This window comes from Diceros bicornis, chromosome 6, assembly GCF_020826845.1.
Source record: "Diceros bicornis minor isolate mBicDic1 chromosome 6, mDicBic1.mat.cur, whole genome shotgun sequence".
NCBI lineage: Eukaryota > Metazoa > Chordata > Mammalia > Perissodactyla > Rhinocerotidae > Diceros > Diceros bicornis.
Genome location: NC_080745.1, coordinates 34,255,993 through 34,274,566, shown reverse-complemented (window position 1 = coordinate 34,274,566; position 18,574 = coordinate 34,255,993). Strand labels below are relative to the sequence as shown.

At 38.8% G+C, this 18,574-nt stretch overlaps 1 protein-coding gene across 5 annotated transcripts in view; it reads right to left on the bottom strand.

The window, feature by feature from the left end:
- Positions 1 to 2,545: 2,545 nt before the first annotated feature.
- The window catches only part of ASCC1 (activating signal cointegrator 1 complex subunit 1), a 101,681-nt gene continuing 85,652 nt past the window's right edge, over positions 2,546 to 18,574 (bottom strand). For 4 of the 5 annotated variants that reach the window (XM_058543231.1, XM_058543233.1, XM_058543232.1 and 1 more), the window contains exon 10: positions 2,546 to 2,751. In XM_058543231.1, coding sequence (XP_058399214.1) covers positions 2,635 to 2,751 — 117 coding nt within the window. In that variant the 3' untranslated portion in view covers positions 2,546 to 2,634. The remainder of the gene's footprint in view (positions 2,752 to 18,574) is intronic. The other variant, XM_058543234.1, reaches the window with a different exon arrangement.

The following is an 18,574-nucleotide window of genomic DNA, read 5'->3' as shown; positions in this document are numbered from 1 at the left end:
TACTTCTTCCACAACAGCAGCTAAAACTGTAGTTTCTTTTGAGCTATACTGTCTCAAAAATTTGTCTCTAGGCCTCTAGAAAGAGAATTTAAAAGATAAATTTAAAAATTTTCCAATTCTACCAATACCTACCAACTTACGAAATCCTAGAAAACACAAAAATACACAAGCACATGCTCCACTAACTATCAGAATGATAATATCAACATGTCACATAGCCTCTGGAAAACTCCACTGTATAACTGTGAGAGAATAAGAGTGAAAACGACAAATAACTTGTGTAAAATTACTTAACAATATGCTATGTCCTTAAATGCACAGTTATCTCTAAATACTAAATAACAGAATTTCCAATTCTGTTAAAAATTTAGCATTTGATATAAAAAGTTACATTTTCCAAAGACAAAACTTTCTGAAAAGTTAACTGAAAACATGAGTCATAAATCTCTGATACCCCAAATAAGACATCTTTACTTCCTGGCCAAGACTGCCCAATGGCAGTTGTCAGAAAGAAACCAGGAAGGGAAAAGCAGCACCGAGAGGAGATGAGATGAGGGTACTGAATTCCACAGTGGACTTCGCTCTTCAGTGCTATCCCTGGGAGCACTCATTCCCACCTGCCATCTAACAATTGGAGGTGAGTGAGGTAAAATCTCAACTTAAATAAAAAATGAATATTACCAGTAGAAAGCTTTTTTGGGAAAAATCAATCCTGCAGGCACCAATATGTAAATCCTGGATGAATAATATAGCTATGCCAGTGAATAAGTAATGGCAACCTTGTATCCCAACACACACTTACTAAGGGGATCAAACTAAAACTACATGATAATACTAAAAGAAAAACACAGTTACTTTGGAAATTCATTTATTCCCAAATGATCTGTGCAGTCACACTGATAAACAAATCTCTGAGCATTATACACAGCCCTCACTATGTAGTGACCTTAATACACGGGGTTCAGAATTAGATTTCTCAAACAGGAAGTAAGAATCAAGATAAGAATAAGGAATGAAGGAAAGAGAAAGAAAGAGAGGACCTGGAGGGAGAAAGGATGTGCGGAGGGGGAGATGAGAGGTCACAGTGAGGCTGGAGCTCCCCAGCAGAGCACGTGGCAGGACTGATGGGTGGGGTCTGCGGCTGACATTCTCCCCGGGAACTCTGCACAGTCCTGCTGATATCACTGTTTCTCTTTTTTGTGAGGAAGATCAGCCCTGTGCTAACATCTGCCAATCCTCCTCTTTTTTTTGCTGAGGAAGACTGGCCCTGGGCTAACATCCATGCCCATCTTCCTCCACTTTATATGGGACGCTGCCATGGCTTGCCAAGTGGTGTGTCAGTGGGCGCCCGGGATCCGAACCGGTGAACCCCGGGCCGCTGCAGCGGAGCGCACGCACTTAACCGCTTGTGCCACTGGGCCGGCCCCATCACTGTTTCTCTTGCTGCTGCTCTGAGAGGTAAACAGAAAAGAGCTGCAGACTGCAACTCCATCAGTGGCCTGGGAAAGCGAGGGTTAGGGTAGTGTGAAGGAACAGCAATCTAACAAACAGAGAAAGGTACCAACTTCAGAAGAAAAAGGGCAGATCAAAGCAAAAGATAAAAACTTTAACAGTTATTTTGCTAAAGATAAAATTCTTAGCAGTAAAGGAATTGAAAGCAGGGTCTTGAAGAGATATCTGTACAGCCACAATCAGAGAGCACTATTCACCATAGCCAAAAGGTAGAAGGAACCCAAGTTCCCCTTGATGGATGACTGGATAAACAAAATGTGGTACCTACATATGATGGAATATTATTCAGCCTTAAAAAGGAAGGAAATCCTGTTACATGCTACAACATGGATGAACCTTGAGGACATGATGCTAAATGGAATAAGCCAGTCACAAAAAGACAAATACTGTATGACTCCACTTATATGAGGTATCAAGTCATCAAATCCATAGAAACAGAAAGTAGAATGGTGGTTCCCAGGTGCTTGGGGAAGGGAAAAGGAGAGTTGTTTAATGGGTATAGAGTTTCAGAATTGCTAGATGAAAAAGTTCTGGGGATATTTCACAACAACGTTAATAAACTTAACACTACTGAATTATACACTTAAAAATGGTTAAGACGGTAAATTTTATATTTTTTTACCACAATAAAAAAGAAGTTCTGGGTAGTGATTAAAAGTTAGGGTACAAGGGGAAGGGAAAAATACAAACCTTCTAGAAATTATGGATATTTGATCTAGGTGGAGAGATTTATAAGAGCACACAACTTTAATTCTCTTTTAAAGTATTAACACAAATTCAACGGTTGTGGCAAAAACAGTAGGTATATAAGAAATAATGTGAATCTGAGCTCCAACAGGCTTCAGAGGTACATTTCCAGAGAAGAGCTTTAGAAAGAATGGTAGACTCTGTGCAAGATAAACCAGCTGAGGGTTACAGGCACAAGTTCTCTTTGTCCCCACAACCATCTTGGCTGACAGTCTGATGACTGTGGACAACCTTTAGAGACCATGGTGTCCATGGGGAACCACCAGGAAAGTCACCATCCAAATTTCCATATCCCTCCTTGGCAATTAAGATGAAGATACTCTTCCTTGGCACCTTGTGAGGATGTTCAATATCTAGTGTTTCCCAAGATCCACCTCAGGAGAAGTCAACTTGTCCACAGGAGGCGTAGTTTCCAAAGCTGTCTACTGTGAACCTCTGAGAGATGTGAATTGAATTGAGCTTTAGGGTACCAAAGTAGAAGTTCTCAAATAGCTGAAAAGGAAAAATAAAAACCCAGAATGAACATCCAAAGAAAATTACAGATGAAAATATTAAACATTAGATTCTCTTGTCAAGGGCAGGCCCGGTGGCACAAGTGGTTAAGTGTGTGCGCTCTGCTGCGGCGGCCCGGGATTCGCCGGTTCGGGTCCTGGCGCGCACTGACGCACTGCTTGGCAAGCCATGCTGTGGCGACATCCCATGTAAAGTGGAGGAAGATGGGCACGGATGTTAGCCCAGGGCCAGTCTTCCTCAGCAAAAAAAGAGGAGGATTGGCAGATGTTAGCACAGGGCCGATCTCCTCACAAAAAAAAAAAGATTCTCTTGTAAAAACACCACAACAATCGCAACAAACCTCTCATGCTTTTTCTTTTCAGTATTTACTCTGAAAAGTGATCCTGGAGAGGAGGGATGGGAGCAGGAGTGAGAAAGAACAGCAGCTCTTCTCTGATTAATTTTAAAGTTTCCTCTGACAAAATGCTCTAGAAAAAGAGGTCTGAAAAGTCAATCCCAGAATTTATCTATTGAGCAGTTATAACCAAGAACTTGTAACAAACGTCCTGGGGCCACACACTGATTCACAGGGCCTAACAAAGATGCTTCTATGACTTTCACTTACTGACCATGTAGGGTCCTAGTTTTGTTACAGCCAGGATAAAATTTGATATAATATATCCCTCTACCTAGTCAACAACATTTCTTAGAAACATTATTTAGAAACACTAAAATAAACAGAAGATAAAGTTCCTGACCCACAAATGATTCTGACGACCCAGTGAGGAATACGGAATACTTATACACACAAAACAGCCAGAGAGATACTTCTATTGGATGATATAACACATGCAAATGATAATATTTATCAAAAACCTTTCATTAGACTTGGATTCAAGCCATCATCCTAAAGTAAGTGCTCTTCACTATAATTCTTCACTTTAAAAGCTTTCAAGCATGTCAGAGGGAGGGATGAGCCATACTCTGAGAGGGACTTGCTCTTGTGATTAGCATATTTATAAGGCAGAATCCAAAATGACCTTAGAATTCATCCCAGGAAAATTAAGCCACACTGCTTAAATAAGGAGTGTCAAAGAGTAAAAGACCGACCTTCTTCTGTTAGGATACAAGAGTTTATCTTTCTTAAAATGTCAATAAGATCCCAAGAAAGCCTTTCAATACCCATACTCAACAACGCTTGAGTAGAATCTAAAGGTGGGACCTTTGCACATCAGCAAGAGACTGTCTCTTCACTTATTTTTATACAACCTCCACAGCCATGGACTTCAGTCACTGTCGCCGCCTTTCCTCTTCCTGTAATTAATGGCTTAGCAAAATGCCTGGGGTTCATTAAAGGCTAACTTTATAAAGCCCAGTAAATATTGATTCTTCAACATGATATCAACTTGACCCCAAAGATCTCTTTAGAGGTTGTGTGCTGCATTGTCTTGTCTTTCAGAAAGGTGATCAGCTCTGGCCTGCAGTGATTTACACAATTAACTTCTCTTCCTGGCTTTGGCAGCCTGTTCAAACCATATCCACCCTTTTGCATAAAGAAATACAGCTCGAAACAGTTATCGGCTAATCCCTTTGCTGAACATTAATTTTAAGTGAAAGCCACGTCAACGAGACTGACAGAGTTATAGAATTGCAAACTGAGGCCTTCTAGGTACAAAACAGACATAACCAAAGGGGCAATACAAAATGAGACCAAACAAAACTAAAAGGGAACTCATAATACTTTGAACAAGTTAATTTTTAAGGATGAGCAGCCTATGGGGCCTCTACTTTTCTCTTTGTGCCTATGTTTCCAAGTGATGGAGACATCACAGGCAGGAGCTGGAAAGTGACTTACTTTGACTTCACTTTGCCTCATGCAGATAACCTCCAGACAGCATGATTTGTCAGGGAGATTCTCATGCTTTAGGTTTAAAGTAAATAGTAGGGGTGGGCCTAGTGGCACAGCGGTTAAGTGCACGTGCTCCGCTTCGGTGGCCCAGGTTTGGTTCCCAGGTGCAGACCTAAACCACTCGTTGGCAGCCATGCTGTGGTGGCGACCCACATACAAAACAGAGGACGACTAGCATGATGTTAGCTCAGGGTGAATCTTCCTCAGCAAAAAAGAAAAAAAAAAAATTTCACCTAAAACAATATAGGTGGCAAAGGTGAAGTGTGAGAGGAGAGGTACAGGCAATCAGTAAATGCAGTGGGAGGTAAGAAAACAATGGACACTGAGGGCTGGGGCACCTAGGAAAGCCATCTGGAGGAGGCAGGAACTGAGCCTGTGGCAAGTATAAGACTTAGCAAACAGGAGGAGGGAGGGCAGCATGAAGGCAGCAACGGGCATGGTGGGCCAGGCCAAGTAGACCAGGTAAGATGTTTGAGGAGTTCCTAAAGAGAAACAGTGAGAAAGACTAAGGCTAGAGATAGGAGGGTGAGTCAGATTAAGGGAGGCCCTGAGGGTCAGGTTCAGAAGTTAGACTTCACTTTAATGGTGGGGAACCACTGAAGGCTTCCGGGTAGGCTGGTGGCCCAAGATGAAAACCATGTTTTAGGGAAATTAATCTATGTGTGGAATATTGTGCTGACTGGAGAAGGGCACAAGAGAAACAAAGAAAAGGAGACCAGGATAGCAGTTTAGTCATGAGAGAGATATTGAATGTCTCTTGACTAAAACAGTAGTAGTAGGCCTGGAAAGATTGGAGCAGATGTGAAATACTACTAATGAAACAAAGAAAAGACTCAGTGACTTTCTGGATGAGGAGAAAGAGAGAGGAAAAAATAAGAAAAATCATGGATGACAGGGTAAGTGGGGTGTGCGGGGGTACCATTGATAGTAACGATCATTTCTCAGAGGGAGCTATTTTATGGGGGGAAGAAAAATTCAGGTCTGTTTACACACTCTTGGCTGTGTCTTTAGCTGTATGTGTCCCAAGCCCTTCTCCAATCTAGGGTTTTCCTGGTAGTCTCTGTGGATATATATATATATATATATATATATATATATAAAAGACATGAAATCTGTAGCCCAGTTAAGTGGAAGTATATCACCATAAAAAGCTTTACAACTGTCCATTTTTTTAATAGAGTAGTAGTTCTTTATATATTAGGGAAATGAATCCTTTGTGTAATAAATTACAAATATATTTTCTCCCCAGTTTGTCATTTGTCTTTGCTTATGATGGTTTCTACCATGTCAGTTTCAATTTTTATTAACTCAGGGGCCAGCCTGGTGGCACAGTGATTAAGTTTGTGCCTTCTGCTTTGGCGGCCCAGGGTCTGCTGGTTCGGATCCTGGGCGCGGACCTACTCACCACTCATCAAGCCATGCTGAGGCAGGGTCCCACACAGAAAAGCTACAACTCTACAACTGTGATATACAATGATGTACTGGGGCTTTGGGGAGGAAAAAGAAAAAGAGGAAGATTGGCAACAGATGTTAGCACAGAGCCAATCTTCCTCAAAAAAAGAAATTTTTTTTATTAACTCAAATATATCATAACAGGAGATTTTTAACACAAAGTTACCTAAAGTCAATATTGTTATATATTAAAAGATCAAGATGAACAATATATGTGTAAGTATTGACAACAACCTAATAAAATAAAGATAGTAATGGCCAAAATTTATTGAGCAAGCCTGTGCGCCAGGCATTATACTGTGCGCTCTATGTGATTATCTGACTGTATCCTCACACCCCAAGAAGCAGACACTATTATTAATCTCCATTTTATAGTTGAACCTGAGGTTTAAAAGGCTTAAGTAACTTGCCCAAGTGTACACAGCAAGTAAAGGGTGGAAAATTGAGATTCATAAAGCTGGAAAAGAAAAAAAAATTGAGATTCAAACTCAGGCAGCCTAACTAGAGTCTGCGCTCTTTGGCCCCTGCACTCTCCAGCCTCTTCCCGTGGGTGGTACCACAGGGCCCTGTTTAAGCCACCCGGAGAAGGCCTGACCCGCACAACTCCCAAAGACTGAACGGAATACATTCTTTCACTCGTTATTCCTACTTTCACTACCACCTCTTATCCTGGACCTAGTTTAAGAATCGGATGGCTCTAGCTCAGCTAAAAGAATTTTAATTGAATTCTGGATGAAAACAAGTACAAATCAACTAAATGACTCCATTTAATTAGGTACCTGAATGGGGGAAAAAGGAAAAAGCTTCAACTACAAGTTTCAAAAAAGAAAAAAGAAACTTGGTTGCTCTTTCTAGCCCAAAGTAGTTCATGAAGAACAAAATGGTCTTTTGTTTAGAAAATAAAAGACCTAACAAGAAAAATTTAAATTAAAAAAGAACCACATCAAGGTATTTAAATCATGTTGAGTTTTTTTTCTCCTCACTGTTGTTTTATAACAATTCCCTTGGGCATTTTGAAACCTAAACCATTTTCTTTCTGAAAACATTTCTCTCTGACACACACACATAGAGCCTTGTTGTGCTGGCAGCGAGCATTTTTTAAAATCTGCTGTAAAGGAACATAACAATGAACAGCTACACAAAACTACAAGCATTTGATAAGGAAATAAAAATAGAATTTAAGACTGCCAATATTTGTGATATCATTTGTAAGTAATAACTACTGATTTGGAGAATTCGAGAAGAAAATTTAAAACCTAAGTAAGTCTAAGTATGACATTTGAAAACTGTTAAGCACACAGCTGCTACCATTTATTGAATACTCACAATATCTTCAGAAAATTAAACAAACTTTTCCTAATACCAAGTAAAGAGAGAACTGTGGACCATCAAGATGAAAGTTTTTTGGTCAAAACCTTGGCTTCCCTGACAGAATCACAAGATAAAATCCAATAACCCTACTGTCCCCTGTCCACGTGATCTGTGAAGCCGACTCTTTTTAGTGTGTACACGTTTGTTTCCCAGGGAGAAGACTGAGGGAATTATTGATTTCTAGTAAGGTAGTGGTACACACTGAAAGAAAACAAACAGCAGGAGTTAGGGGCTAACTGTGGTCACTTTTCCTTGGATTCACTTCAAACCTCCCACTCGTTCCTCCCAGGCCCTGTGACACAACCATGAAAGACCAGAAATAACTCCATATGTGACTAGGCCGCAAAGACAAGACTGAAAATCTCAGACAGAGGTGGAGAGGAGGATGGAGAGGACCCTTCTCATATCTGAGACCTCACGCTATAAACTGAATGAATGGCCAATCTTCAACAGCATGGTGACAAACCTGTTGGGCACCCCTGCCCATGTAGCTTCCCAAATGAGGCTCATTCTCTTTCTTCAATCTCAGACAAAGTAGTGGTTGCTCTCTTCAAAGATCTCTCCCTTAAGGAAACCTACCTACTTCTTGTGCTGGGCAGCCTCAGTGACCTATTTGCTGTCCAATATGACTTTAATAAGAGGAAATTCAGTTTTGAAGCCCAAATCAAGATTCAAAATATCTAAGTCCTATGAAATTTGTAGTCATTCCTGGTATACGTGAGTTAAACTAACCCTTAGAACATAATCTGGTGCAACTGAAAGTAAGTACTGGTGTTCAATTAAGTATTTAGAAGATGTACTGGGTCCCATTTCATCCCCAAGAAAGGATGCTTTCTATTGTTTTCATGTATGGCAATTAGACTTTTGAAACCCAAAGTAAACAGGAATAGCAAATGCATGTTACTTTCAAGTTTTCCCAGTGTTATTCTTCCATAATCTGTTTTACCAACTTCTGTTTCTCACTTTTATCTGTAAACAGGGCCTTCATAATTGTAACAGTAATAACACTATTCTATATTTAATAATAATGCTTAGTCACCTACCTCCCTACCAGGAATGTATGAGTATGAATAGAAGACAGTCTGACAAGCACTTTGAGCTCTTTGGGAAGGCACAAGTCTTGCTGTGGTTAAACAACACCTTTCACCTAGGGATCTAAAAGTATCTTACAAAGTCCAGCTCATTAACCCTTCAAAAAATTGCCGTGATATAAACCAGAACTGAGTATTATTATCCCCATTTAAAAGATAAGAAACAGAAACACGGTAGGACCACTAATACTGTGATATAAACTTAAGAGTTCCTGGGACCAAGCCCAGAACACAGGCCAGCAGAAGGCCATGTCCACAAAGCAGTGTATACGTGCCTCTCAATTCAAATAACAAACGTGTACCAAAGAATTCCAAGTAGGGAAGAAGTTCCATCCTTAGGCTATGCGTATGCAATCAGACAGCAAAGTGAGTGTTCACTTGGTTTTGTGGCCACGAATGAGAAGCAAATAATGTGAAAAACTATAATCACAGCCCTTGGACGATCCTGAATGAAAAACAACAAAACTAATAATGGTATATTTCAGAAGCATTCTTCACGAAATTGGCCTCTAGGTACAGAATTAATAAGATTTTAGATAGGAAACAGAAAGATATGGATACAGGACTAAAAATATAATAGATACGAAAAACATCACAGCTCTTCATATGTCATATTGCTAATCTCACTTAGAATTTGGATCACAAATAAGTTTTTTTTTCACAAATAAGTTTTGTTTCAAAGTTGTGTTTGTTAAAATTCCCCAAACCTAAAAAAATGATTCTGAGTTTCTGTCAAGGTACCATGCAATTCAGATTTGCAAGCCTTCCTGTACCTTGCATTTTTCTTCTGGCTACATGTGACATTACTTGTGAAGAGAGCAAATGCGGGAGGTAGGAAGAGACAAGAAGGAAAATGGAAATTCAACGCATCCAGTGGTCAAAAAAACCTTCCATCTACTTTAAACATATTCACATAAGCTGCAATCATATGGATTCTTTCTAAATATCATCACAAAAGAACACGATGAGCCTATTCACACTAAGGTAAGCCATGTTCCTCTACACACACACAAACACACCCAACTTCACCTGGAAACCAAAAATAGAAACATCTTTTCTACCGAAGAGAGAGGTCAAAACCGTTCTAAGGGCAAACTAGACTTTAACTGCTTTCCTATCAATGACCACACAGCCACTCTCTCCCCCAATTTCTCCATCTTTAAAAGGGACAATACTTCACAAGGATGTCCTGCAGTTCCAGTGAGACAAATTATAAGATGGAATTTTGAGCTCTGATTATTATTGTCACTCACTGACTATAACCACCAATGTATCATTACAGGAACCAAAAAGCAGAGTTTCCTTACAAGAAAAAAGGAAAAGGTTTAGTAGGAATCCTGACAGCTTACAGCCTCTGCAATCATTATGTGGTCTCATAGAGCCGTAATATTTTTAAAGACTGGAATAGGAACATCTACTTCAGAATAAAAGACAATGTGGTTGGCAGGTAGTTACTACCCTAGAGTCATCTCCAAATACAACCCTAACTCTGCCCAAGATGCCACTTTAATTTAAAACCTCAAACTGCAGTGATCATTGGTAAGAGAGCCAATAATAACAGGCAATAAAAAGAGGACATAATATACTTCCAGAAGGCCTGGGGCACCTCAGATCCAAGGAGCAAGGTCAAGGCCAGTCTGTGGGAGGAGTGGTTCTTAACAGCATCAGTTGCCTCCATAAGGAAAGCAGCAAGAAGGCTGTAAATCAGTGGAACAGCCGCAATTTTTCAACCCATCAGCATGTCACTCCTGCTTTGCCCTTCTCCATTAAAAGAGGACCAAAAAGCTTGCATGTCACCAGAACGTAAGTCCCATCTCAATGGACTGAAATGGCATATGAACATTATCAGATTCCTTGCACGGAATAGGAACGTGAACTTCCCTCATTCATTCTGTTCTCCCAAACCACCTGCCTATCTTGGCTGCAGTGAGCATGAGGAATATCAGAGCCTGACCTAAGGAGGCGCCAGGCAGAAGCCAGACAACAGAGCCAGGGAATGAAGGCTTTAAAACTTCCTTCAAATAATCACTCAGGGTTGCACTTCTGGATGCTTGGCCTGAGCCTCACTGCTGACGTAAGGATTATTATGTTTAAGACTCTGTTGGTAAGGCCAAATGACCTATTAGAGTGAATTAAAACCGCTATATACAAACAGGACGCCAGGCAGCTCTGCTGAGCACCTCAATACTCAGAATGCCACGGGACTTTCCCCCCGCCCCCGCAGAGACTTTCAATTTTAAAGAGTAGCAAGAAAAAATGTGGGGTAGAGCTAGGAGGAAGGAGAGAAGAGGCTGTGCTGACACGGCTGAGGAACTAGACCTAATCTTGGCACACAGCAGCACACACGCTGCCGGGTCTACTGCAGCACGCAGAATTAGTATCAGAGATAGGCCACCAGGAGATCAGTGGGCTGTAAAGTTTCTTCCAGACAAAGCCATGCCTCAGGGCATGGATATTACTGCTTTATCAGCACAAAACTGCCTGGTGGCTACTGGCTGGCAGAGACTCTTCAATGCCCCAAGCCTGTGATCACCAACCCTAAAGGCAGGTGCCCTTTCGGAACTAATCTAGGTAATGTTTCTGCATATAAATTCCTTCCCTCAGAAGAATGCCTCTTACTGCTCATTCAAATATGTTAACATTCTTTATTTTCGGTTTGGTCATCTTCCCTCAGGTATTATTCATAACGGTCCCTCAAACACATGCAACAGAAGATAAGTGTTTGATCTTTGTATTACACATATTAGAAAGGAAGTGCAAGTCACCAGAAAAGAATCTCTGAAAGGGAGGACAGGGGACAGTGGCAGAGATGATTTCTTCTTGGCCCAGGGGTCTCTCGGCAAGTAGCTTTTGGGAGGCTGGGCATAAAGGGGCTGACTATTGTGCCAAGCAACAAATTCAGAAAAAGAGCAAAGTGAGAGAGGAGAAAACAAAGTCACCAGGCCAGCCACCTCCACTCCCACTTTTCCAACAGGAGAACAGCATCCAGAAGTTGAAGAGCTTATCAGATGCCCCACGGCAACATCAGGCAACAGCAAGAGTATATACAAATATAAATAACAGCTGAGTTTGTAATGGTTCCTTGGAAGACGGGAGAGGAGTTGCCACATGGTATCTTGGATTGTCAACTAAGTCATCTTATTAGACGACTAGACATGAAAGACTTTGTCCTCTGTCATGACCACAGGAAACCTGCCTTCCGTAGTACTACCAAAGCATTATATATTATCACACAAACTTACTTGCCTATAACCCAGTTCAGATGGCCTCCTTCCCCTCTGCAAAGGTGTGGGCTAAATGGCAAATAAGCAAAAGGCCTAGGAAGAGGGAGAGTGCTATCCCCACACACATCTCAGGAGTTGCAAGACCTTTACAATTTAAGAAAATGGTATCAATGTTTTAACCCACAACTGAGAGAGTAAACTTTGAACTATAGTTCTGGTTGACTTATATCCTGTTTTTTCACTTTTAATTTGCAATAATATTGTTCACATTTGAGCATTTATTCTGAAATTGTTTCATCATTGGGATCTGGGAAAGAGGACATCATTTCTTAAGAAGTTATCACAGGTTTGTGGCAGAGTGGACTTCACTCTGGTTTCTTCTATCTCCTTCCACCAATGTCCTCTAACATTTGGAATAACACTGTTGATACCAAGCAACTCAAACTAACATGGTTTCATTTGGTCTGGTCTCTAAATAATAAGCTGCTTCAAAAAAGACAGTGCCCTGTCCCGTCTCCGGGTACAGATTTATATTCTGCTACTAGTTTGTTTACACTGTAGCTAAAAACACACAATGGAGTATATACATACAACAGAATATCATTCAGCCCTAAAAAGGAATGAAATCCTGATACACGCTACAACACAAATGAACCTTGGAAACATTATGTAATTGAAATAAGCCAGAAACAAAAGGACCAATATTGTATGACTCCATTTATATGAGGTCCCAAGAGTAGTCAAATTTATAGAGACAGTAAGCAGAATGGCGGTTGCCAGGGGCTGAGGGAAGGGGAGAATGAGGAGTTATTGTTTAACAGACACAAGTTCAATTTGGAACAATGAAAAAGTTCTAGAGATGGCTAGTGGTGATGGTCGCACAACAACGTGAATGTACTTAATGCCAACGAATTGTATATTTAAAAACGGTTAAAATGAGAAACCTTATGGGGGCTGGCCCGATGGCGCAGCGGTTAAGTGCACACGCTATGCTTCGGCAGCCTGGGGGTTTCAGGTTCGGATCCCAGGTGTGTGCTGATGCACCGCTTACCAAGCCATGCTGTGGCGCCGTCCCATATAAAGCAGAAGAAGATGGGCACAGATGTTAGCCCAGGGCCGATCTTCCTCAGCAAAAAAGAGGAGGATTGGCATTGGATGTTAGTTCAGGGCTGATCTTCCTCACCAAAAAAAAAAAAAAAAAAGAAAGAAACCTTATGTTATGTATATGTTATCACACTTAAAAAAAAAACACAATGGACCCAAAGTGAACCATAACCCAACTCACTTCATTTGTGAACTACACCCAAAATGATATGACTGGACGCCCTAGAAATGAATATATAAAAGAGATTATTATTTCCCACAATAAAAACAGGCACTCTGTTCACAGAGTTCTTAGGAACGGGATCAGAGGGACCAAAGACAACTATTTATTCTCCCTCTTCCAAATACACCAAGCATCTTAGTGCTTTATATTTAGTAGGTATTCAATAAAATATTTATTTTTCATCCTGATTAAGAACCAGAAATGATTTTAAGAAAAGTCTCTTAATTTTTCTGTACTCTCATTCTCATTGTCTTTGCCAAACCATAGCCTATTTCTTGTCATTGTGTAGGTTAGACCCTTCCAAATCCATCATTCCCTGCCTGAGCCAAGACAATTCATGGAAGTGTTCCAACACCACTACAAAGATGAATAACCAATGAACATAAATTCAAAAGAGAGTGAAGGGAGAAAAAACATTGCATATGAACAGACAGCAACAGACCAGAGAAGGTGCATCCTTCTAGAACAAATGGTAGCTCTGTCAAAAATCAGCCAGTTGCTCGTTTTCCAGTTTTATTTTAACGATGGTTTCACCTTCACTGACAGGCATCTTTGGTTGCCCTCATTTGTGTTTTAAGACTTCACTTTCCAGGCAAAGTTACACATAAAACAAACTCAGAGGAAGAGTTTTGGTGAAATATTGCCTGGATTTGAATCTTCCCCTCATCCCCCACCCCAACCCAATAGCCTAAAATAGGAACGTACAAAACCAAACTGCAGCATTTCGAACTGTACTTTTCCTTATATATCTGATGCTCTAAAAAGCTGCCCAATCACCTGCCAGAAGGCTTTCAGATCTTTTAACATAGAGTATGTTGCTTCTATCACTAGCAAAATATGGACAACCCCTAATAGTTTCCTGCAATTTTCCATTTTCATGAGTTTTGTTTTTTAATCATCAAGAAGGGAGGTGGAGCCATATTTTATCCCTAACAAAGTAACAGCAGCCATATATCGGCAAGATATCTTGTCACAGTTTCCTTCCTAAATTCCACTCTTTTCTGATATGCATGCTAATTATAAAATTAGCACAATTTACTTACAAGTTCAGTGTTCTTTATTATTCATTCAATAATTTTTATTAATACATTCTGTAATAAGGCATAAATGAAACTGCAAAAGAAATCATTGTTCATGTTTCAAGTTAATTAGTGCATACCACCGGGAAACACAAAATTAGTTTTGGATGTATTTTGAAATAAAAGGAACTTAAATGTAAATTCAAGCTCATTATTATCCATATCAGCTGAATCTTGCTATGTGGAGTAATAAAGCTGCAATCAAATTTAATTGAAAAATGAATTTCACTTATTAATGAAGGATTGTGAGTATGAGCCATAGGTATATTTAATCTGGGGCTCTCTTTTTCTTGAATTTAGTAAACTTATTTTAAAGAAGAAATAAACATATGCTAGAAAAGAAAAGATTCAAGTAAACAGAAACCCAACAGAACTGACTATTGTTAACTAAATATTTAGGACATAACTAGTATATCTGGAGGGTCTATTAAATATGAGCATCATATCTAATCATAAAGCAGGAAGTTGTGTTGGGTGAAATAAAAGAAAATCAAACCAAACTCTAACCTTTAAGAGAGGATTCAGTAAAACTTTTTCCATAAAGGGCCAGGTGGCCATACAGTCTCCATCACAGCTACTTAACTCTGGCACCGTAGCGCAAAAGCAGTCAGTGCATAAACAAATGAAGATGGCTGTTCCAATAAAATTTTACTTATGGACCCTGACATCTGAATTTCATATTATTTTCACATGCCATGAAACATGATTCTTCTTTTCATTTTTTTCAACCATTAAAAAATATAAAAACCATTCATAGTTTGAGAGCCATACACAAAAACAGGTGGCAGGTCATATTTGGCCCTTAGACTGCAGTTTGCCAGCCCCTGCTCTAAGAGTTTACAATCTCAAGGGTGGGGCAAAAAATATCCCCTTTGGCAAACAGAAAATCTTTTCCTTCTCCTCTTCCAAAATGGAAAACTATTTTATTCAGTCAACCCAGAAAAGTTTCCTGAGTGCTTGTAGGTGCAAGACACATTGCCAAGCGCTGTGGGGCTGTAACAGGTCTCTGCACAATCAAAGTAAGGAGAGGAGGAAGAGCTGAGAGGTGGAAGAGCGTCATCAATTGGGATGGCCTTACCATTGAGGAGGTAATATCTGTACTGGACTTTGAAAAATGAGTTCAAAGTAAAAGAAAAAGAAAATTGCAGTAAAACAAAAACAGAGAGATAAGGACAAAACCTTAAGGAATAGCCATATAAGGCAGTAAATTTAAAAAAAAAAAAAAAAAAGTAGATCCAGAGGCAGGAAAAAACCAGGAGAGCCAATTGCCACTGAAGCCAAGAGAAGAGAAGATTTGAAGGAGAAAAGGGCTTAGTACTCCCAAGGTGGTTACTGGGAAAAAGTAAAAGTAGGTCAAGGCACTGAACAAACAGGAGCTACCAGTGACTTTTTACAGTGCTGTTTTAGAACAGCAATTTAGGTGCGAGATAGGTTTCAGGGAATTAAATAGGGACTAGTTTGAAATGGATGATGGTAGGAGGAAAGGCTTTACAGAGAAATGGACTCTCATTTCTTAAACAAAATAAAACAAAAAACATTCAAATGAAAGATGCAGCTACCTTCTTAGCAGCTTTCTCTAATATGAAATATTCTAATCAGAAAGTTGTTCCTTATATTAAATTCTTATACTCTTTGAAATCAAATGGCCCAATTTTTGTGATAAGATCTGCAATTAATAAAAGCTGCATCTATCCTAAACAACGGAACAAAACAGCTAAGACTTCAACAAATTTTTCTGGAAGGTGGTTATTAAAAAAACACACACACACATACAACAAATGGTTAGTGTCCTATTCCCCTCCTACATGCATGTCTGTCTGTCTTTTGTTCTTTTAAAAATTTTTTATTTTGACACAGTTTCAGACTCACAGAAAAGTTACGGAAATAATAAAAAGGATTCCTGGACATCTTTTATTCTTCTTTTTTTTACAACCTGTTTTAACAAAAGCATTCTTTAGCTGAATTTCCTGTTTTTTGTTCTTTGTAATGTGGATATTGCCAACAAACTAAGGCCATTCAGTTTAAAAACTGTTGGCACCCAAGTAGTTTAGTTAATGGCATCCATGATTCAGTCGTAAGTTGTAGAAAAGAAAAGCACAACATAATCTCAATTAACAGAACTCTTGTTTGGAATTCATTTGGCTTCTTTAATCTGTAGATTGATGTCTTTCATCAGCTATGCCCCATTCTCTCTCTCTCTCCTCCTGGGACTTCAATTAAATGTATGTTAGATCTTCTCACTCTATCCTAATATGTCTCTCATTCTCTCATCTGTAATTTTTACCTTTTCCTCTGTCCATGCAACATTTTGGATAATTTCTTCTGACCTAACTTCTAGTTCACTATTTCTCTTTTCAACTATGTCTAATTTTCTGCTAAACCCATCCACTGAGTTATTTCAGTTATTGCACTATTGAAATTAAGTCTTAATTTCAGTTATTGCACTGTACAGTTTGAGCATTTCTATCTGCTTCTTTTTCAAAGCTGCTAATCATTTTTCTTCTGTAATAGTTCCCAATCACCCAATAAAAATTTTAAGCTTGGCTTTTATTTATTTGAATATAATAAGCATAGTTGTTTTTAGCCTAAGTCTGATAACTCTGTATCTCATGGCTTTATGAGTTTTGGATGTCTGTTTGCTTATGGGGAGTGGTTTCCTCACATGCCTACTTATCTTTGACTGTGTACTGGCCATTTTGGGGGGAAAGTTCCTTTGAGGAATATTTTAGGCAGAGAGTGATGAAACCTTCTTCCACAGAGGATTTTCTTTGCTACTGCCAAGTCTCTGGGAGCACTACCAGTCCACAGCCTCCTTCATCCAAGTTCAAGATCTCACGGTCTATTTTCTCCTTTTAGAACTCTAATAGTTAATTTCCGCATTGCCTGAGGATCTTTGTCATATTTTTCTCTCATATTTTCTCTCTTCACCTTTGCCAGAGATTTCCTTGACTTTATCTTCCAATCCTTAATCAAATATATGTATGTGTGTGTATATATGTAATTTTCATAGACTCTCTTATTCTCTAATTTTTCACATCTCATTTTTATTTTCCAAGTGAAATTCTTCAGAAAGTTGTATGTTGCTCCTCTAACAAGTGACCTACTTCACATGATTGTCAAGAATGATGTGATTGCTTTCAATGCTATGGATAAGAGCTATTACAAAATATCAGTATGTCCAAGTGAACTGAATTTCATAAGTGTCAACAGTGTATAAGCTATTTATAAGCATAAATAGCTTAGAGAGGAAGTGATACTTGCTTAGTGATTTTACTTAAATAAGATTAAAATTTCAAGTCACAGAAATATCAGAGAGTAAAAATGACAGCATAGTTGTGGTCTTAATGAGAGATAGTAATGTTGTTCTACATTCAACTTGCTATTATTTATCCTGATATAATAGTGCAATGGAACATTTGGTGATAGACTCTCAGGGAAGACTTTCTGAAAAAGCTGAGTTTTGGGGGGAAAAAAAAAATCTAAAGAAGAGCCGTGTGCTAAGAGGTAATTTTCAAGAACAGTATATAATACGACTGAATATTGAATTGGATAATAAAAAACATAATGTTTTCTTCCTTAGAAATAATATACTTTCCAAATGCTAGTCTTTCTTTGTAGTTATTAGTATCTTTTTAAAAAAAATTGCTACACAGTTCTCAATCTCACCTCTCTTCCCTAGGAAAAAAAAAATGAATTCATCTTTCGATACTCTTCTAATACTTCGAAACAAAGTAATCATACAAAACAAGCCTCTTTGCTGAGAATGTTTAAGAATTTAATTGTGCCTTCATTACCTTAGGACAAATAGACTAAAGAGCTGGCTACCTTGGTAGCACTTACATTGTTCACTTTATGATTATTTGTTAAACAGTACATATATGTTTTATACACTTTTCTATATATATGTTTCACCAAAAAAGAATAAATAGCATGTATTTTTAAACAGCTTCCTTTATAGAAACTTCTCTAAGCAGTGCAAACTAAATAAAGATCTCATTTAAATTTATTCATTCTAACTGTCCTTTTAAAGACTAACGGGCAGAGGAAAAATGAATCAAATACTTGAGCTACTCTCGTTTACATCTTTCAATAAAAGTCTCAATATGGCTAGACAGATTTAAAACATATTTTCAAGTAAAGTATTAAAAACTATATAGTTAGTTTAATACTGCAAATTCCCTCTTTCTCTAAATTTAAAGATTCTTATATAGAGAATGGAAAAGGCACAAATGTACCTCCTTTTTACTTGGGTTATATTTTCCAGGACTTTCAAGTGTCTAAAGAAATGGTAATTTCATAGTGTCCTTTGATTTTGGACCGACAGTACTTTCTATTCCTTCCCAAATACATCACTGTGCCTTTATTTGTAC